The sequence below is a fragment of the Geotrypetes seraphini genome, chromosome 10 (genome assembly GCF_902459505.1).
Source record: "Geotrypetes seraphini chromosome 10, aGeoSer1.1, whole genome shotgun sequence".
NCBI lineage: Eukaryota > Metazoa > Chordata > Amphibia > Gymnophiona > Dermophiidae > Geotrypetes > Geotrypetes seraphini.
Genome location: NC_047093.1, coordinates 95004783 through 95027729, shown reverse-complemented (window position 1 = coordinate 95027729; position 22947 = coordinate 95004783). Strand labels below are relative to the sequence as shown.

The window sequence follows — 22947 nt, the reverse complement described above, 5'->3', positions numbered from 1 at the left end:
GGTTGTAAATACTACCTTTGCAGCATTCTGAGCCCTGGTCAATCCATTGATCTGAAAGCCTAAATTAAGATTCCTCCATATGACCTTGAAGAACATGGCCACTGGGCCAGCTCAGGATATTATTCTTTTGCTGCACTGGGAACCTTACCTTGTGACTGTCTGATCTTATTTCAGAATTGCCTCATTCGAGTGACTCAGCGAGGGCGAGAGGCCTTAGTGACAGATTTTGGCCTAGCCAGGGAAGTGGTGGAGATGCCAGTGAGGAACTCTGATAGGAAGCTATCCCTTGTGGGCTCAGCTTTCTGGATGGCTCCAGAAATGTTGCGAGGAGAGCCATATGATCGAAAGGTATTCCTTACCTCAGCCTTCTGAATTAAAACATTTTATGTTGTAACAAAGAATGATGAATAACCATTTTGGCAAAACAAAAAATTGACCCTGATGACTCCACAGAATAGAAATCCAATAGCAACAAAAGACTCTGTGGAGAGTTGATGTTCCAAATGTAGACTTTATTGTTAATTCAATTGGATAATCCACATAAAAACATCTAGGGCCCAATCCACTGGGAACTTTGGATCCGTGTTTCGACAGTAGTGTCTTCCTCAGGGGTCCCTGTTAGTCCTAAAATGGAAGCTCGTGGATTATTGATCAGTCCTAATGAACAAGTTCCTCACACTCATTTTTATGAGTTTCTTACTTATGCAAAGTTACTGCTCTCACTCGTTTTTACGAGCTCCTTACTGCGGAACCTTTTCATTAGGACTGCTCAATAATCCACGAGCTTCCATTTCAGGACTAACATTTGGAACATCAACTTGCCACAGAGTATTTTGTTGCTATTGAATAACCATTTTGGCCCATAACATGTGTAACAAGGTTGTAAATGTATTAATGGAATCAGAAAACATCACAGAATACAAATCCATATGTGGCCTGCTTTGTTGAGCAGGATTTGAGATTAATAATTTTCAGGGCGAGTTAACCTTTAGGCAGGACTATGCATTCTCCCAGGGTAGCATCTTTGGGAGAGGGGGGGGGGGTTATTGGCCCAGAAGTAAGAGGGCACCAAATAGCAACTATTGTCAAAGCAAAACAATACATCCTGACATTCACACAATGGGAAGGGGTGGTGTTGGGGTGATAATGATCATTAGGTGGCCCAAAGAACCTGACAGTTAATTGGGAAGGGGGGGTGGAGTATAAGGCTGAAAGTTTGCTTAGGGCTAGATTCACTAAAGTCCACAAATCGCTCTCAGCGAGAGGGAGAATTAGAAGTCCTTGAGCATGCGCAGATGCATGCTCAAGGCCAGCAGAAGCAGGGAAGATCTTCTAGCGGCACCGGCACGTCCTGTGGGCTGCATGCTGGTGCCAGATGGGGGGAGGGGGGAGTTTAAATTGTTCGGGCGGGGGGTCCCGGTTCGTGCGGAGGGGGGGTCTTTGCAAGTGGGGGGGGAGCAGCGCTGCTGGCCTCGGGGGGGGGGAGGGTACGTATCAAAGCGAGTTTCCATTATTTCCTATGGGGAAACTCGCTTTGATATACGAGTATTTTGGTTTACGAGCATACTTCTGGAACTAATTATGCTCGTAAACCAAGGTTCCACTGTACAGCCTACGAATCCCAGGATGCTGTGCAGCTCTTTCTGCTGTGAAGCACGAAGCAACCAAAGGTGACCCCGTGACGTCAGATGCACGCGACAATCTAGCTGGAAGGAAGGGGGGAAGGGATAGTTGGCCCTTAAAAGTTATTTTTGATTTTTGTTTTTAAATTTGGCATTGATATACGAAATGTACAATGCTCAAGGAGAGCACGGGGTTAATCCGCGATTTTCTCGCCATGCGCATTACAAATCCGAGATTCACTCCCGCGCTCACTATGTGCATTCCAAAAAAATCAAAAAACTATTTCTAATGCTTATGTACATGAAAATTTACCTATATTTAAAATTTAGATATATGTGGGATTTTTTGCGGGGTAGATATATATTTTTAATGGGGTTCTTAACATGCACGCGGCAGTTGCTAGGCAGGAATAGTCGGCGAGGATGTAAAACGACTGGTCCTCAGTAGTCGAAACTTTTTGGATTGGAAAGGCCAGTCGATTTGGACGAAATGGTTTCATGAATCGATGCCTTAAGAAATTTACATGCCTTTTTACTCATTTGCATACGCAGATCGGATCGGGTGTGGATGGGGTCTGGAGGAAGGTTAGTGAATCAAGCCATAGTCAGAAAGTGAGTGCAAACCGATCAGTACACGATCGGTTTGTTTAGTGAATCTAGCTCCTAATGCCTTTGTACCATCCATAATCAACTTTAGAGGCTACTATCTATTTTCCATTTTGTAATGTACTCGGGGGCCAGTGCTCAAAATTACTGCTGGCATGTGGCTTAACGCTAGATTTGCACTCACATTATACAGTGCCATAAGTTCAGAGGGCTCAAGTGCCAGGGTTAACATAAAGATGGTCTCAAAATGCATTTAAATGTATTTAAATGGTTGTTAACGAGGTCAAAAGTATTCATTCCCAATGCACAAAGGGCTTGATTCTATAAACGGCATGTTGTCAATCAGCTGCTAGGCACCACTTATTGAATTATGCTTAGTGGAACCTAGACTTCACAAGGCATCCTTATTGTAGACACCTGTATATTAGACCAGGGTTTTCCTGGCTTAATTTACTGGCACCTAACACAGATGCCTAGCGACGCAGAAGTCAACCACTAAAGAATGACACGATGGCAAAATTCATCACCGTTCCCGTCCCCGCAGATAACCGTGGGAAATAATCTCATGCCATTTTCTAGTGTCTATTTCAACCTCAGTCCTTCTACACCAGTATTCTTCACAGCAAAGCTTGAGGGTCAGTGGTTGTGGCCATTCATACTCTGATTCTTCCCTCTCCTTAAAGAATGACATGAAGATGGTTTCCCGCGGTTATCGGTGGGGACGGGAACAGTGATGAATTCTGTCACTGTGTCATTCTCTATCAACCACCTCTATTCTCTGCCCTTAATCATGCCTAATTTTCAGGTAGGTGTCTGTAGGCTCTGGTAGGTGCCTCAACTTAGGCGCTACTAGGCACTGCCACGCTAGCGGCTGCTATGCGCTAATGGCCCCGAAGCCCATAGAGATTTAAAGGGCTTCGGCGTGGCTTTGTAAAAGAGGCCGTAAGTAATTTAATTTTTTAAAATCAGTTTTTAATTGCATGGTCAATTACCACATCAGTTAAACCAAATTTAAAAAATTGCACAAGAATTTTAGGGCTTCTTCTATCAAACTGCGCTAGCAGTTTTTAGCGCAGAGAGCCGCGGTGAATGGCCCGTGCTGCTCCCGACGCTCATTGGAACTCTATGAGCGTTGGGAGCAGTGCGGGCCATTCAGCACGGCTCATCACGCTACAAACTGCTAGCGCAGTTTAATAGAAGAGGCCCTTACTTAGGCGTCACTAGGCATCCATGATTAGGGCGCCTAACGTAGACACCGTTTATAGAATCAGGTCCAAAGTGTTACAGTGCATAAAAGGAAATAATGGCTGAAAAATTTACCGCCAGTAGAAGTATTCCGGAGAAGATTTCTTGTCAATTTCTTACATGAAACTGTGGGTTTGGTCTTCTTTTGCAAGTAGAAGGAAGTCCATGCAACTGTAAGCACTGATAGTGAGAAACAAACTTGTGAAAGTCCGAGCAAAACCAAAAGCAGAAGAACACATTGGTGGCCTGTTTTTCTGCACTAAAATATGAACTTTTTTAAAAATTTAAAATGCAAAAATATTTAAAAGGCTCATATTTAAAAGCCTTGCACTTCTGGGTTTATATAGGCATATGTACAAGGGCTGTGCTTTCTGAAAATCCTTTGTGTGCATATGCCAAGCATGGTCCATCCCTTGATTTTGGTTTGTTAGCACTAACAGCGCATATTATTTGCATAACATTTCATAGCATCGCTTAGATATTTTTCTGCTCTGTTGTTGCTCTATAGGGTTTTTTGTTGTGAACTTTGGTGCCTGGCTTTGAGCATCGGCCCCTCAGAAAGGTGCTGTGATTCTGTTCCTTATTTTTCTCTCCCTGGCCCAGAGTTTGTTCACCACCTCAGTATAATAGCCTAGTAAATGTTAACTGGTTATGACCAATGTGGCCTATCTTCCGTCATGTTCCTGGAGCTGTTAATCTGTGTCTTCTTTCGTTCTTTTTCTTTTTTTCCTATAGGTTGATGTGTTTTCTTTTGGAATAGTTCTGTGTGAAATACTGGGCCGAATCACTGCGGACCCTGAAGTTCTGCCTAGGACTCAGGTAATTCTAATTCTCCAGGAGAAGAAAGAAAGGTTCTGCATATGCCTTAGGACAAAACATTTCATAAGTTGGAAATTATTGGCCTGATTCTGTAAATGGTGCCTAAATCGGCAGCCACCTACAAAAACAACACTGGCTATATATCAATCATGCTTAGGCACCGTTTAAAGAATTACGGCTAATGGCATCTACAACAAAACTTAGGCATCTGCAATGTAGGCCAGGGCTTTACTGGCCTACATTGCAGATACCTAAGTTCTTTTGAGAATCTTGTCTAATGGCACCTAAGGTCATCTCTGATACTAATCACTCCTACTTTGATCTTAGGCACCTTTAGGCAGCTTTGTTTAGATGTGATCTACATTTTCTAAAAATTCATTTTTAATTGTTTTTTAATGGCACGGTCAATTACCACGCCAATTAAAACAATTAAGTTAGGCAGCAGTAGGGCACCTACTGCCACCTAACTTATGGTACCATTTACAGAATCAGGTCCTATGTGCTTTCTCATATGAGGAAAAGCTAAAGAATTTAGGGCTCTTCAACTTGGAAAAGAGTTGGCTGAGGGGGGATATGATTGAGGTCTACAAAATCCTGAGTGGTATAGAATACCGTATATACTCGAATATACACCAAGAATTTTGGGCCAGATGATTCTAGAAACTGAGAAAGATCTAAACTATCTGGGGAGACTAGTTTATCAATTTCCCCTTCTGCTCCCTCTTCCCTAGAAGCCCTCGGAACATAATAGAGGTTGTCAGGTTGAAAATTATCCACCTCAGAATACTGCAAAAATCTCCCTCATGTACATTCTTACTAGCTGCAAAGCAGAAAGGAAATGCGTGATCGGGAAATTTAGGAAATGAAGATTCCTGACTCTAATATAGCTCTCCATTTTTTCTATTTTTGCATGAAACAGTATACTCTCTTTAATGTTAGATAGAGCTGTACTTTGTAAGTTAGCCACAGACTTATCCACTTTATCCAATTTACCTCCTAACTCTGCTATTTGATTATCATGCTCATTCATTTTAACTGTTACATCTGAGGAAAACTGACACAATTTCAAAACTGTGCTTTGGAGAGAAGACTCAATTCTATTAACAGTTAGCCATATATAATTTAAAGTGATAACTTTGTCCTTAGGAAGAACATCAAGGGTTGGCTCCTTGACCATCTGGACAGGGGTCAATCCTTTAGTCTTCACCTCACTTATTTGCCCATCCATATTAAGTCCAGTTACATCAGACATTTGTGAGGAAGAGGCTACATCCTCAACATTGGAGGATGTCTCTACTCTTCCAACGGAAGTTAACGGCTAGGGAGGTGGTGAAGGGCCTCCTGAGGAAAGGGAAGCTGACTGCATGCTTAAAGTTACCTGCTCTTCTATCCCTGGTGGAGATGAAGCCAAAAGATAATGATCCATAGGACCCGAACCTGAAGTTTGAAGATTAAGTTTTGCTTTCCTCTTACTCATGGTAGAAGGGTTAAGTCTCAGTCCTCTCACAGTTCCTCATGGGCTCCGAAGGGGCTCCAAAGGGGCATGTCCTGCCCCTTTGGCCATGCCCCTTCAGACACATGGCTCCCTCTGCTCTTTATCAGGTCTATAAGGACCTCTCCATCGGCGCTGGACGCTGGGTGGCTGTGGGGGCTGCTTGCAAGGTTGTTGAAAATTAGAGCTACTGGCGGCTCCCTCACCGCAGCTCCGTCTGCTCTTTATCAGGTCTACAAGGACCCCTTTGTCAGCGCTGGACGCTGGATGGCTGCCTGCAAGATTGGTGAAAATTAGTGCTGCTGGCGGCACTGGCAGCTCCCTCACTGCGGCTCCCTCTGCTCTTTATTGGGTCTACAAGGACCCCTTCATCGACGCTGGGTGGCTGCGGGGGCTGCCTGTAAGGTTGGTGAAAATTAGTGCTGCTGGCGGCTCCCTCACCGCGGCTCCCTCTGCTCTTTATCGGGTCTACAAGGACCCCTCCGTCGGCACTGGATGCTGGGTAGCTGCGGGGGCTGCCTGCAAGGTTGGTGAAAATTAGTGCTGCTGGCGGCCAGGTCTTGTGACCTGAATTGGCCACTGTTGGAAGCAGGATACTGGGAATTCAAAAGGGCCTGGGATAGGCACATGGGATCTCTCGGAGAGAGAAAGAGATAATGGTTTCTGCGGATTGGCAGACTAGATGGGCCATTTGGCCTTTATCTGCCATCATGTTTCTATGTTTCTAGATAACAGTAGATCAAGTTTCAAGTTTTATTACTTTTAATATAACGACCATCGACATGCATCTAGCCGGTTTACAATACTAAAAAAAAGTGAGAGATTAAAATAATTATTATGGGTAGTCTTCCTCAGTATGGTTATTCTTATGCCTAAATAATGCAGAGAATGACCATTGCTCCTTGTTTTACCATATTGAGATTCTTTTTCTTTCACACTTGTTTCCCTTGGTTCAGATGTTCCCATGTTTCCAGTTAAAAGTAACAATACAATTTAAAACTGACAAATGAGAAGAATAGAATTGAGTTTTCTTTTTCTTTTATACCTTTTCAATAGTAGCTCAAGGTGAGTTATGTTCAGGTACAGTTCCTAGAGGGCTTACAATTTATACCTGAAGCAATGGGGGATTAAGTGGCTTGCCCAAGCAGCAGCAGAGGGATTTGAACCCTGCTCTCTCTTGTTCTCAGTTGCTGCTCTACTTCTGCACTCCTTTGCTGTAATGGAGGAACAGTTGTCGCCTCATGAGGCCACCTGGTCTCTCCCATACAGTATGATGAAGGAACAACCCTGTTTTATAACACTACCAGATTAACCTTGGTGGCTTCTGTTACCTTTTTGACTCAAAATAATTGCGCATTTTTATCTTCTAGGATTATGGTCTAGATGTGTCCGCTTTCCAAGAAATTATTGGAGAGTGCCCCAAAAGGGTTTTGGATATAGCTGCTAGCTGCTGTCAGGTAAGATTAGCTTTGAACTCTCTCTGTCTAGATAGCTTGCTGGTACGTGTCCAAAACCTTAAAATTAACATTTTGTTTAGGTCTCTAGTACTTTCACAGCTACTGTGGGCATTTGTTTGAGTAAAGCTGAGACATGATGTCTAAGTCTGTACAGTACTCCCCTGAAATTTGCGGGGGTTCCATTCCATGAACCCCCACGAATTTCTAAAAACCACGAATACAGTTTTCAGGCAGGGGAGAACATAAGAAATGCCTTCACCAGATCAGACCGAGGTCCATCAAGTCCGGCGCTCCGCTCACGCGGCGGCCCATTTAGGTTCTCTATTATGAAAACCTGAAATTACCGTATCCCTCAATATGATTTGCAAGAAGGTGTATATCCAACTTGTGCTTGAAACCCTGAAGAGTTGTCTCCGCCACAACATCTTCTGGTAGAGAATTCCAGGAGACAGGAGAGGGCAGCTGGAGAGGCAGGAGAGGGCAGCCGGAGCACCGGCAAGTGAAGGAAATCACTCGCTGTATACTCCGACCGCCTCTTCCTGTACTAAAGTCAAGCCTCATCAATCAAGAGCTGTTTTGACATGTAGCTCCTGATTGGTAAGGCCCGACTTTAGTACAGAAAGAAGTGGTCGGAACATACAGCGAGTGATTTCCTTCACTCGCCGGCACTCCGGCTGCCCTCTCCTGCCTCCCCTGCACGGTCATTCACGGTCGGAATATACCGCAAATGACCGGGACCGCAAACCACCGACCGCAAATTCGCAGGGGAGCACTATATTTGAAAGCAAGCTTTACTATGTAATCTCCAGGAAGGGAACTTATGGTGTTTTGTGGATTTTGCAGTGCTGCTGTGCCAAATGACACTACAGCAAGATAAAAGGAAACACTTCTTCACACAATGTGGTTAGCCTGTAAAATTCATGGCCATGGGGCATTGTGCAGGCATATAGTATAATTAAGTTTTCAAGTTTAAGTTTTATTTAAAATTTGATTAATTGCTTAATCATACTTCTAAGCAATGAACATGGTTAAAAAGTTTTACAACATTCAGGGAAAACAATACATGAGACATAGACGGGTTTATAAAGGATTAGACAAATATATGGAAGATAGATTGACTAGTCAAAAGTGTACCCTCCTCCCCCGCTGTATTCAATGCATCCCTGTACCAGAACTACTAGCAGCTGGAAGGGTATGATAAATATCATTTGTGTTCTGAGGGAATATTATTTTTGTAAGCACTAGAGCCTGGTGGGAGGAGTCCACACTGATAACACTTAAACTGTAATAACTTGGTAGTTCCTGTGATTTTGTTAATAATTTTGATGCTGCAGCCACTGTATAACAAAAAATATTGACAGTTCAGAGTCGTCATTGGTCTCCATGTCTTTGTCAATAGACTTCTCTGTCATTATCCCCCTCCCCCCTGAAAAACCTGCAAGACTTAATGATAGCTGTTGAAGATCACTAGATGTGCACTTACTCTAAGCATTCACTGCTTAGCACCATCAGATATAGAATGCTGGGCTAGAAGGACTTTTAGTCTGCTCTAGTTAGGCAGATCTTTTGGAGCCTAATGAAAACAGTGTAGACCAGGGCTGCCCAAGTCTGGTCCTCGAGATCTACTGGCAGGCCAGGTTTTCAGGATATCCACAATGAATATGCGTAAGAGAGAGATTTGCATACCAAGAAGAAAGTACAGACAAATCTCTCTCATGCATATTCATTGTGGATATCCTGAAAACCTGGCCTGCTAGTAGATCTCGAGGACCGGACTTGGGCAGCCCTGGTGTAGACACTACTGGTAGTCCATGTGAATGTTCATAGTGATACAGTATCACTACAACGACTGACACTCTGGTGCTAATGTGTATTCTATAGGAGCAATTCTATAACAGTGTGCCTCCAGTTAGGCATCTGAGGAAGGGAGGGACATATAAAGCAGGAAATTCTTCTATAAAGGAAAGTAGGTGCCTACTTTACTTCATGCAATACTAGTATATCAGGTATTAAGGCACCTAACATTTAGGCACTCACACTTAAAACAGCCATAGAGCTGGTGTAAGTGCAAGTGCATAAGTACAGCAATGATATACATATGCAGTGTTCTCCCCAGAAATTTTTTTCCAGCCGGGTGGCATGAAAAAGTAGCCGGGTGGGGCGGGACGGGGAAATTTGGTGATGGGGAACTGCTTCTGTTGCCTCTGCCTCTGGAAGATGTAAGTGATGTTGGAGGGGGTGGGCCGGCAGACACAGGGAGTTGTGGCAAGGTTCTGCAATGACTGCAGCTGCCAGTCCACCCCTTCCGACGCCACTTACGTCTTCCGGAGGCAGAGGCGGCAAATGCAGTCATCGCAGGACCTTCCTGCACTTCAGTGTGGCTGCCGACTATGCTACGGCAGCCGTGCTGAGGTGCAGGTGCCATTTAGAGCAGCTCAGAAGTTCTGGATCCAGCCAGCTGTGTACCCCTCTAAGGCTGGCACCCGGGGCGGTCTGCCACTGTATGAGGGGACAAAAAATAATAAAAAGAATGGATAACTTGACCGAATTAGACATGTCATACAATTATAACCACAAAAATATGTCATAAAATGTAATTCTAAACTCAAAAGACTCCAGATGAAAAGCAGACTATAGAAAGGAAACCAGAAAAGACCGGGTAGATGAAAAGTGAAACCTGGGAAAGATCTAAATTATTGTTCAAATGAGCTTCTATTAAAACCAAAGAATAAAACCACAGCATTCAGGAAAGTAAAAAAGGGAGAGTAAAATGGACTTACCGAAAAGGTCTCTGCACTGATGAGATAAACTCGTACGCAGAATAAATGTGAACACGCGACAGTGGGGCAATGATGTTTGATCTGTTGAAAGAGGCGCCAAAACAGTGTCGGCAGTGGATTGAATGCACACTGATAGGGGAGGGGCATCGGGCTGTTAAAAAAGGCTGTTTTAATAAATAAATACTGGTGAAAAACTAAATAAAAAACCAAAACCATGATAAAATGCCGAACCTGACTGCAAGTGGTAGTGAAAGTAGCATAAGGCACCCGTAGTACTGTTAGTGCCAGAGCTGCTTAGAATAAAGAACTGTGCTGTACATGAGGAGATACTCGTTGATGGTCGGTATAGTAAAAATTTAATAAACTTGAGAAAAAAGAAAGAATGAGGTGATAAGATGTAAAGTGCTGGCCCCTCAATGCACCACTTGATAAAACTAAGGAGCGATGTTCTAGAGCAGGGGTGCCCACACTTTTTGGGCTTGCGAGCTACTTTTAATATGACCAAGTCAAAATGATCTACCAACAATAAAATTAAAAAAAACACAAAGCACACTGTACGCATAGAAAATGTTAATTATCATTCCTATTCCAGGGTTTTTCAAAGAGGTCAAAGCAGATGACTCTATGCACTGTCACCTCAGTAACAACCATACAAAAATAGACAAATACCCACCCCCTCCCTTTTTACTAAACCACGATAGCAGTTTTTAGCGCAGGGAGCTGTGCTGAATGCCCAGCACTGCTCTCGACACTCATAGGCTTCCTGCGCTAAAAACCTCTATTGCGGTTTAGTAAAAGGGGACCTTAGTGTAAAATATAGACAGCAGATATAAATTCAGACACATTTTGATCACTAAATTTAAAATAAAATCATTTTTCCTACCTTGTCTGGTGATTTCATGAGTCTCTGGTTGCACTTTCATCTTCTGACTGTGCATCCAATCTCTCTTCCCTTCTTTTAGCCTATATGCTTCCTCTCCTCCAGACCTCATTCCCTCCCCCAAACTTTCCTTCCTCTCTCCCTGCCCTTTCTTTCTCTCTGCCTCCCTTTCTTTTTTTTCTGTTTCTCTTCTTTCCTTCTGTCTCCCTGCCTGCCATTTTTCTTTCTTTCTCCCTGCCCTCCCCCAAGCCACTGCCACTGCCATCGGGGACCAGGACCCAAACCGCCACCAATAACAGGCCCGAAAACCGACACTGCCCCAAGCTCTCCCTGTTTCGGCCGACCAGTATTCCTCTCCCCGAAGTCAATTTTGCAGTCGGGGAGAGGAAGGCTGATTGGCCCAAGATCGCGATCCACCTATTGGGGGAAATGCTGTCGGGTCCTGCCTTCGCGGAAACAGAAAGTAGGCAGGACCCGGCAGCAAGAAGAGCAAATGCTTCACTAACCTGTCTCCCGCCTTAGCCCGTAGCGAACGCTTGCTTCAGGGCTCTCAACATGTGCGTGCCGGCTTCCCTTCTCCCCCCCCGAACATAACTTCCGGTTTTGGAGGGAAGAGAAGGGAAGCCGGCACGAACATGTTGAGAGCCCTGAAGCAAACGTTCGCTACGGGCTAAGGCGGGAGATAGGTTAGTGAAGCATTTGCTCTTCTTGCTGCCTGGTCCTGCCTACTTTCTGTTTCCGCGAAGGCAGGACCCGGCAGCATTTCCCCCAATAGAGCCCCGGAGCATAAGTTAGCTACGGGCTGAAATCTCCAAGCCGGGTTTTTTTTTTTTGTTTTTTTTTTAATGTTCAGCAGCGGCGGAGGCAGCAGATGATAGCCGGGCGCTGGTCTAAATTAGCTGGGCGGACCGCCCAGCTAAAAGGCCCTAGGGAGAACACTGCATATGTGAGCTCTGCCTATGACCCACCCATGCGGCATCTCTGTGTACACTCCCCCCTTGCAAATATGTGCTATGAGGTTAAGTGGGTATTTGCAGAATAGCATTTAGGTGCCATGGTAGTACATAGATATGTAATATTGTAATCACAGCTATAGTCTCTTGTTAATAATGTTGCTTTCTTTAATTTATTTTAAATATTATTGTGAAGTGTTCAGACCAAGTAACCCAAAATATAGTGAAGTCACTACAATGAGGTTAACAAGGGGACCATCATCGCCTTCACCTGTCCCCTGCCCTCCCTACGTGACCACAAACTAATACAGATCAACTTGATGTACTTATCTGAATAGGGGGGTAGTTGGTTTCGTTAATTCTCATTGGTGACTGTATACCAATAAAATTTATGTGCTCCGTTAAAATCCTAGAACTGTTCGTTCATCCCCCCGACTCGAGTTTCACCTCTTCATCAGGGAGGGACACTGGTGAAGGCTCACTGAGATCAGGCTCACTCAAAGCAAACGGGCTTTGCTTTGCTTTGAGTGAGCCTGATCTCAGTGAGCCTTCACCAGTGTCCCTCCCTGATGAAGAGGTGAAACTCGAGTCGGGGGGACGGGATTGGAACAATGAACGAACAGTTCTAGGATTTTAACGGAGCACATAAATTTTATTGGTATACAGTCACCAATGAGAATTAACGAAACCAACTACCCCCCTATTCAGATAAGTACATCTAGTTGATCTGTATTAGTTCGTGGTCACGTAGGGAGGGCAAGGGACAGGTGAAGGCGATGATGGTCCCCTTGTTAACCTCATTGTAGTGACTTCACTATATTTTGGGTTACTTGGTCTGAGCACTTCACAATAATATTTAAAATAAATTAAAGAAAGCAACATTATTAACAAGAGACTATAGCTGTGATTACAATATTATATAGTTATTTCTGTCACAGAAGATTAAATATTATCTCCCTATTAAGTAAGAAATTTAGTACATAGATATGTAACATATGTATACATGTCAATACCCAGGTTACAGAATTGCTCCAATAGGGTGCTGGTGTTGAGTCATTTCCTGCTCAGCGGCCTTTTTTGGCTATTGTGATATACTGAGATTTAACCCCTGTGCCTAGCAGTCTTGCCAGTGGGCCTTGGCAGAGAGGTATGGTTTCCAGCCCTTTAACCTAAACACCTCCATTTATCCATTCAGAGGACATAGAAAGATGATGGCAGATAAAGGCCAAATTGTCCATGTAGTCTACCCATCTGCAGTAAAAATTCTCTTTCTCTCTATAAGAGATCCCACATGCCAATCACACACCTTCTTGAATTCAAACACAGTCTCTGTCTACACCACTTCTTCTGGGAGACTGTTCCATGCATCTACCACTCTTTCTGTAAAAAAGTATTTCCTTAGATTAATCCTGAACCTATAACCTCTTAACTTCATCCTATGTCCTCTCATTCCAGAGCTTCCTTTCAAATGAAAGAAACTTGACTCATGCACATATACTCCACATAGGTATTTAAATGTCTCTATTATATCTCCCCTTTCCTCTAAAGTATACATATTGAGATCCTTAAGTCTGTCCTCATATGCCTTATGACGAAGACCACGCACCATTTTAGTAGCCTTCCTCTGGTCCTACTCCATCCTTTTTATATCTTTTTGAATCTGCAGTCTCCAGAATTGTACACAATATTCTAAATGAGGTCTCACCAGAGTCTTATACAGGGGCATCAATACTTCCTTTTTCCTACTGGCCATACCTCTTCCTATGCACCCTAGCATCCTTCTAGCTTTCGCCATCACCTTCTCAACCTATTTGGCTACCTTAAGATCATCACATACAATCACACCCAAGTCCCGCTGTTCTGTCATGCACATAAGTTCTTCACCCCCTAAACTGTACCGTTCCTTCGGGTTTTTGCAGCCCAAATTCATGACCTTGCATTTCTTAGCATTCAATTTTAGCTGCCAAATTTCAGACTATTACTCAAGCTTTGCCAGGTCTTTCTTCATGTTATTCACATCATCCGGGGGGTCTATTCTATTGCAGGTTTTGGTATCATCTGCAAAGAGGCAAATCTTACTCGACAGCTCTTCAGCAATATCATTTATAAAAATGTTAAAAAGAACAGAACCTTCCCTAAAAGCGAACTCCATTGACCAATACCCTCTGTTGTCTTCCACTTAACCAGTTCCTGACCCAGCCTGTCACTTTGGGGCCCATCCCAAGAGCACTTAGTTTATTTATTAGACATCTATGTGGAACACTGTAAAAGGCTTTGCTAAAATCTAAATATACTACATTTAGCACACTCCCTCTACCCAATTCTCTGGTCACCTAGTCAAAGAAATTGATCAGATTTGTCTGACAAGACCTACCTCTAGTAAATCCATGTTGCATCTGGTCCTGTAATCCACCGGATTCCAGAAACTTCATAACATTATACCTCTCCTCATGAGTAAAAAGTACCAGATTTTCACAGTATGTGTATACTGTAATTATGAAAATGACCACAGGAAAGTACCTCTCCCCAACTCCACTTCTGGAAATGCTTTAAAATAGGTAAGCATTTGCATGTACATACACTACATGCAGACACTTATCCACACATAGGGTAGGTGGGTTTGTAAAAGCGCATTTCCTTGGGTACAGCTCTGGTTTACCTCGGAAAAAGGCTTTGAAAAATGTCTTCTCAGTTGACATAAGAAATAAAATAAGGCAAATAAGTGGAACCAAAATTTGAAGAGGACCCAACACGTTCCGTGTTTCAGTTGGATCTGCATTCTTCAGGAGTCCTATTGGATCCACTATTTGTTAAGAAGCATTAAAATGCAAAACATGTGATGCACTTTCTGGCCTTCTTGTGGGAGTGTCAGTTGAACCAGAAGCTGGAGGCTGCACTGCAAGAAAGGAGATGCTCATGTTTACTTTACCACCAAGAAGGCCTGAAAATGCATCACATATTTTGTATTTTAACACTTGTTAACAAATAGTGGATCCAGTAGGACTCCCAAAGAAGGCAGATCCAACTGAAACACAGACTGTGTCGGATCCGTTCCATTTTTGTTTCCACTTATTTGCCTTATATTACTTCTCGTGGATTTTCATCTTCAACTAAATTGGACAATACATTTGAGATAGCTACAATAAATTTATCTTGCGTTCATCCAGATTCTGGGTCAAAGTTTATCCTACTGTGTTCTGGGGTTCCCCTCTTTTTTTGTGACTGTTCTCTCACTTGTTTGATCATTACATGGAAAAGAACTATTTGTAACTGCTCACTCTTAAGAATGGTGGTCTATCAAATGTTGTTACATAAATACAGTACATACACTTTCATATTATTATTCTTAAAATGGTCTTTACTTTCCAGCTGGAAGCATTTAAGAGGCCATCTTTCACAGAGCTGCTGGACGAGCTGGAGGATTTAGCAGAAACTCTTGAACCCCCAAAAGACAATGAGAAATCTGGATAAAATTTCTGAGACTCCTCTGAAGGGTCAGGATCACATTCCAGGTGTAAATTATTTGTACACTTTGTATTGCACTGAAAAAGCTCACAGCAGCCCAACTGGTGTTTAGTGAACCATGTTTCATATGTCTACATAATTTTCTTGTACAGAAGATGGTTTTCAAAGAAAAAAATTGTATGGAAAATTTTCTTAGCAGAGCCTTGAACTTGGACTATGAAGGACAACATATAAGGAAAGTAGAACAGTTTCCAAGTGAATGCAATTATGCAAATTGCAACAACAAAATATTGGTTCATATTATGAGCTTTACCTAAATTTGATTCTAGAGAAAATGTTAACATTTACAGATGGAAACAGTGGCTTACAAAGCACTCCTCCAGAAGAAGGTTATATTACATTACATTAAAATACATTTTTAGACCACAATGCCTTCCAGATTGATGCGGTTTACATTATCAAGAGACTGTACATCACAGTGAAATACAAGAGAAATATCATCTTCCTTACTTTCCTAAGAATTTTTACAAAAAGAGATGTCTTTAATAGTTTTTGGAAATGCATATATGAAACCGAAGAAGCAAACAAAATACGCAATTCTGAATCCCAACCAGCAGCCTGGTATGCAATTGTTCAAAGCAAAAACTTCTTGTAAAGATATCCTTGTACTGGAGGGAACACAAACAATGAAGCTATTCTTAGTGGATGAACCACCTTAAAAAAATGTAAATTGTTCTGGTAAATAACCAGGTGCCTGACTATATACAGCTTTATAACAGAGCATCCCAAATTAAACCAAACCCTGGCCTCAAAAGGCAACCAATGGAGTTGTCTGTAGTATGGAGTAACATGATCCGATTTTTTTAAATCAAAAATTAGACACACAGCTGTGGTTGCTTCTGATTGCAAGGGACTCGCTTGGGCTTAAAAGGGCTGTTCATCATTAACTTCAGGCAGAACTATTGGGAATCAAGGTAAACCAGAGGAATCCCTTTGAATGGAGTCTTGTGATGACAGTGTACTGTACATCTATCAACCTTGCATGCTGAAGCTGTGGGACAGTGGCATAGCAGCCAGAGTACCCCCAATATTGAACAAATTCCTTTACTGTGTCCAGCAAGGGGTATTTTTGTATTATATTTTGCATCCCCCAATCATTTTGACATGGTGATGCCAGTGGACACTGGGACTCATTTTTTAAAGGGACATCACAAAATAGACTAGATGAGGAACTTTGGCGTGATGGAGGATCAGATGCTGTAACACTTTGGTGGCTTGGGTGAGACCCCTGGCCTGCTGTTTTCAGACTGTTAGGAAATGCTTTTCTGCAGGTGCCTCTTAATCTTTCTGTGCTTTTGAAGCAATTAAATATTAGAAATAATATTGTTAGAATGCACAGTGATTCCAGCTGTGCTTCAGTTAAGACAGTTTTCTTATACTGAGTTAAAAAGTTTTTAAAACGTTCTGTGAAATATAATTTGTTCATCTTGTCAATGTCCAATGCATTTCAACTGGAAATTAAGACACATCCTTCTTTTCCCACAACAAAATGGTCCCAATGAACCTGTAACTACTGGGCTAATTTTCAAAAAAGATAGGCATCCAAAAGACAGCATAAACTGACACTTTGATGTCTTACTAGTCAAAACGTCCAAGTAACTATTTTTGAAACTGACTTTCTAGATGTCTTTCTGGTCATTTTGGGCCTGATTCTGTATAGTACGCCCAGTCTCAGCAGCCGCCTAAGCGGCTTTTGAGAATTGCATGAGCAGGAGGGAATGGGTATTCCTCTTGCTGGCCATCAGATAAAAGTATGAGGGGCGTTCAGGAGGTGGCAGGGGGATCTTGGGGATGTTGGTGTGGAGTCAGGGATTTTCAGGGGGATCTCGAGGGTGTTGTGGTGGAGTTGGGGAGTGTTTGGGGGTGATGGGGCTAGCAGCAAGAGGAGTGGGCATCCCTCCTGCCGTGGACTGTGTCAGGAAGATTCGCCATTGCAGCAGGAGGAATTGGACACTCCTCCTGCTGCAGACATTCGGGGAGGCTTCAGGGGTTCCGGCAGGAAGGAGTGGGCATCCCTCCTGCCAACCGACTTCACAGGGGCAACGAGTTCCCTACTGCAGCCACTAAACTGATTGCGGCAGGTAGATTCCCTTGCCGTGATTAGCTCAGCGGCCGTGCCTATTAGAAATGTAGACCAGCATTTTGCTGGCCTACATTTCAAGCGCCTATCACAACCCTAAGGAGATTCCTAGAGCTGCCTAAGCTCACATAAGGCCACTTCCATGGTGAAACCACGCCCACACCTAACCTTGGGCGAGCTTAAGCGGCCCTATGCATCTCCCCAGACATGCGAAAACACCTACAGTGTAGGCAGCCTGCCTTGGAGTGTTGTTTTTTTAAACGTGCATCCCGATTGGCTGGTTAGACAGCGATAGGATGCCTACCGCCGCCTACAATAGAGACGCTGTTTATTGAATTTGGCCCTTTGTCTCCAGTTCTTCTAAATCTAAACTGTATGGGCATCGACATGGCAGATGAGGTTCAACGTGGATAAGTGTAAAGTGATGCATGTCAGTAACAAAAATCTCATGCACGAATACAGGATGTCCAGTGCGGTACTTGGAGAGACCTCCCAGGAAAGGGACTTGGGAGTTCTGATCGACAAGTCGATGAAGCCGTCCACACAATGTGCGGTGGCAGCAAAAAGGGCAAACAGAATACTAGGAATGATAAAGAAGGGGATCACGAACAGATCAGAAAAGGTTATCATGCCACTGTACCGGGCCATGGTATGTCCTCACCTGGAGTACTGCGTCCAGCACTGGTCTCTGTACATGAAGAAGGACACAGTACTACTCGAAAGGGTCCAGAGAAGAGCGACTAAGATGGTTAAGGGGCTGGAGGAGCTGCCGTACAGCAAAAGATTAGAGAAACTGGGCCTCTTCTCCCTCGAACAGAGGAGATTGAGAGGGGACATGATCGAAACATTCAAGGTACTGAAGGGGATAGACTTAGTAGATAAGGGCAGGTTGTTCACCCTCTCCAAGGTAGGGAGAACAAGAGGGCACTCTCTAAAGTTGAAAGGGGATAGATTCTGTACAAACGTAAAGAAGTTCTTCTTAACCCAGAGAGTGGTAGAAAGCTGGAACGCTCTTCCAGAGGCTGTTATAGGGGAAAACACCCTCCAAGGATTCAAGACCAAAGTTAGACAAGTTTCTGCTGAACAGGAACGTACGCTGGTGGGGCTAGTCTCAGTTAGGGTGCTGGTCTTGGACCAGAAGGCCGCCGTGTGAGCAGACTGCTGGGCATGATGGACCACTGGTCTGACTCAGCAGTGGCAATTCTTATGTTCTTATGTATCTAAACTTTTCTCACCCTGACTCTCCTTTTCCACTCTGCTTCTAAATTATAATCTAGGAATTATGGAGTAATTCATAGATTGCCATAGGCACTTTAGCATACTGTCTTAGATGTTACTTGGGGCCAATATGCTAGGCATTATACAGCGGTTCAACTTTTGAGCATGATACTCTATGTTGCCCTCTCTAGAAACAAGTTGTGCATGAGCTCTGCGCAAAGCCTTGGGTAGACGGCGCAGAGCACATTTAAATCAGTTAATGAAGGTGTTAGCTATTCTGGGCAGATGCAGAGAAGTGCACAGAAGATGCAGAAGCCCCTTAACTTGTTTAAAAGCAGACTGAAAACCCACCTTTTTGATATAGCCTTCAATTCTTAACCCTACTTCCCACTGCCCTACAGCCCAGTCACCAGATTAACCATTCCCCTTAACTGTATCCATGACATCCTGTTTGTCTTGTCCGTTTAAATTGTAAGCTCTTTTGAGCAGGGACTGTTTTCTTCTTCTTTGTGACTGTAAAGTGCTGCATACGTCTGGTAGCGCTATAGAAATAATTAATAGTAGTAGTAGTAAATCTTAGGGGAGAGGGGGTTAGAGGTGTGTTTTGGGCAGGCTTAGGACTTGGACGTTCTGCAGGGATAATCAAGCTTTTGACAAAACGTCCAGGGCACCATTTAGAACTGTTTTAAAAACAAATTAAGGGTCAAAAATGTGCCAAACTGACCAGATGACCCTTGGAGGGCTTAAGGCATGACCACCCTTATTCCCCCAGTGGTCGGCTGTGCTGAGCAGAGGGGCATTCTTCAGGTGCCTTAAGCAGTGATCTTTGCTAATTTTTAAGTGAGAGTCATTTTGGGTCCAGAATTGCTGAATGAGAGCCAACAAATAACACCAGCAACACTTCACAACATTCATTCCTACCAGAACATCTGGCCTTGGTCACATGTGCAGAACACAGATAAACCCTATGCAAATACAGGACTACAAACTAAAAGTCTTAATATATACAAATGAAACCCTAAGATACCAGACTCTGCATGCAGTACAACACCAGAGAAATAGGAACTACCATTGGTTACCTATTTTACCAAGAATTTTATTTAAGGTTTTGACAATGGTTTACATGATACATTGTTCTGGTTTGCTATTATTTCTGTTATGTGTATTAATTCCATATACATCACCTAAGGTTCTCAGATCCTCATAGCAGAACCTATTGGTGGTCCTCTCTTTCCATGTGATTAAATGTGTGAATAAACACGGTTCTCCTTAAGTACACTCCCTCACAGGGTCACTTTATGGAAGTTCTAGCTCTAGAATGCTTATCAAGGAGGGTACAGTCCAGTTCACGAGGAAATAAAAACCCAGAGCAGGAAGGAACAGCCCTTCATGGTAGACTTCCACCCGTTAAGGACACAGAACCAGAAGAGTGGCCAAGATAGAAAAGTTCTCAGTTGAATATTGTGAATTGCTGACCTTGTGGCTTAACAGGCCCCTCCTTGTCTGTTAAATGCTGACCTTTAAGTTGATACTCCTATATACATGCTAGCTAGCTGTAACGGCAGAAACCACTCCTTGTATTGAACTGAGTTACATGAAGATGATGTGTACTCCTGAGTTACCAGACCTGTGACTGAAACAACTCAGAATGTATAATTGATGCCTAATCCAATAAAAAAATTTTGTTCTACTTTACACTGTGGCTTGACTGTGTCTGTGGAGGGTCCGCACCTTACATCCACTCAGGCTATCACACCATTTTATTAGCTAGATATTATATGAAATTCAGTTTTTAGTGTGGTAGAACCCCATATTGAGATAGCCTACCTATACTTCTGAGGCAGGAGACATCATTTTGTAAATGTAAAAGTGGCTTAGAGACACATTTTTTCATAAAAAGTTTTGATCTCTGAATATTTTGGTGGATATATCAATGTAGCTGGAGAAGACAGGGCACCTGGAATTAACAACTAAGCAATTTTTTTATTTTTCCTTCTTCCTTTTCCTTTTTTCAGTTGCCTAGAGCTGTTTCTCTGTTAATGTTTTAATTTCTTTATTTTTCTTTGGTTAGTTATTTAGAGGTCCTTTTACTAAGGTGCGCTAGCCATTTTAGCATGCACTAAACGCTAACACGTCCATAGAATATAATGGATGTGTTAGCGTTTAGCGTGCGCTAAAATGGCTAGCGCACCTTAGTAAAAAGACCCTTCTTAGGGGCTTTTTTTTTTTTTTTACCAAGCTGCAATAAAAAGTGGCCTTAATATAAGGCTCCATTTATAGAATATGGGCCTTAGTGTATGGAAATCTGGCTGTGCTGATTAGCGCAGAAATGCCTCCTCGGTGAAAAAAATATTTTATTTTTCAGCACACCAATAGTGCACACTCATCAAAAGTGCCATGGAACACCTGAGCATGCCCTGCAGTACACCATTTTATGCTGTGGTAAGCACATGAAAGTGCTTACTATAGCGTGCTTAAAGGACCCCTTAATAACTGTCCCCACTTTTATTAAACCACAATAGCGTTTTTTAGCACAGGGAGCTGTGCTAAATGCTGTGTGCTGCTCCTGATGCTCATAGGAACTGTTTGAGCATTGTAAGCAGCGCACAGCATTCAGCGTGGCTCCCTGTGCTAAAAAACACTATTGTGGTTTAGTAAAAGGGGGCTATATACTGCTTAGTTGTCCTACTTATCAATGAACAGTATATCAAATACTAAATAAACTTGAGCATAAAGGGGACAATTCTATAAAGTATACATGTAAATTATTAAAATTACAGGTTCTGTTTCTGGTGTGTGTAACATAGTAAATTATATTATTATCTTACATACACCAGAAACAGAACCTGTCATTATTTTAATGATTTACATGTATACTTTATAGAATTGTCCCCTTTATGCCCCAAAAATCTTATAAAATTACCCTCTTGATGAGAGCTGTGTGTGAGATACTCAGCAATAAATTTCAGGGGGCCTTATGTATAAGGCATCATCTGGAACCAGTCAGATATTAATAGGTTTGATCCTCTGCACCACTCTCCTCCCTGCAGGTTTATAACTGCTGCGGTTACTTGCTCATGGCAGGTCCATATGATTTTGGTGGTACAAGCGTGCAAGGCTTCACCGTTTATAATGTCCCGATTGCTGTTGGTGAGAACACCGCCAAAACCGTATGGAACTGCCATGAGCAAGTAACAACAGCAGTTGTAAGTGGTGAACTGGATTAGAAACTGTTTGATGGATAGACGTCAGAGGGTGGGGCTAATGGAATTCACTCAGAGGAAGGAAGAGTGAGTAGTGGAGTGCCTCAGGGGCTGGTGCTGGGGCTGATTCTATTCAATATGTTTGTGAGTGACATTGCTGAAGAGTTAGAAGGTCAGGTTTGCCTTTTTGCAGATGATACCAAGATTTGTAAGAGAGTGGACACCCAGGAGGGAGTGGAAAACATGGAAAAGATCTTGAAATGTAAGAAGAATGGTCTAATGCCTGGCAACTAAAATTCAATTCACTACAATTTTGGAGTATTTCAATTTGACTTTCCTGTGATTTTAAATAGACTATATTGTAAAAACGCACAGGCTTTATACAATCAGTACCAGTGTCTATACATATGTGCACCACATTATTAAAAAACCACCTTAAAATTTTTTTTTTGTTGTGTGTAATGTGCTCAAATCTGCAAACCTACATGCTATAATAGTGTCATAAGCAGAGGTCGCTACCTGGGACCATCATCGCACTGTTACAGCCCCAGTTTACCAACGTCAAACATCACTAACATATGTAAATTAAATTTCAACTTATCTGATAGACAAGGCAGGTCTTCAAATTCAGCTTCCTACTGCTTAACATAAACAGTCTACCTTGTAATCCCAGTTGTGAACCATGCCCCCAAACCCACGACTCAAGTTTCACATAGTGTGTCATCAGCAGGGTATAAATGAATGGGTAGCAGGACTACTACATCGGGTTAGGTGGGTTTTAGACGTGTAAGTTTCGAGCCCCCATAGGGTTCTGAGTATGCACTTGTAGATGCAGAGATAAGACAGGGGAGGCATTAGCAGAGCACACTCTGACTTCTTTCCATAGTTTGGGCTACTTGGTTTTTCTTCTCTGACTTCCTTTTCATGGAAAGTAGTGTGATCTGTACTGGTACTCTGGATGTAATGATTGAGAGACAGGAGACAGTGGCATCACTGATTGTTTGACTCTGACCAGATTACCAGCATGATTTTTCTAGCAAAAAAAAAAGGTGGCCATACTCAAATGC

The 22947-nt window shown here is 42.8% G+C and overlaps 1 protein-coding gene across 3 annotated transcripts in view; it reads left to right on the top strand.

Annotated features, from left to right (window-relative positions):
- The window catches only part of LOC117368313 (dual specificity testis-specific protein kinase 1-like), a 174495-nt gene extending 157686 nt beyond the window's left edge, over nucleotides 1-16809 (top strand). For all 3 annotated transcript variants that reach the window (XM_033961852.1, XM_033961851.1, XM_033961853.1), the window contains 4 exons: nucleotides 175-348; nucleotides 4209-4292; nucleotides 7155-7241; nucleotides 15224-16809. In XM_033961852.1, the coding sequence (XP_033817743.1) occupies nucleotides 175-348; nucleotides 4209-4292; nucleotides 7155-7241; nucleotides 15224-15325 (447 nt within the window). In that variant the 3' untranslated portion in view covers nucleotides 15326-16809. The remainder of the gene's footprint in view (nucleotides 1-174; nucleotides 349-4208; nucleotides 4293-7154; nucleotides 7242-15223) is intronic.
- The last annotated feature ends 6138 nt before the right edge of the window (nucleotides 16810-22947 follow it).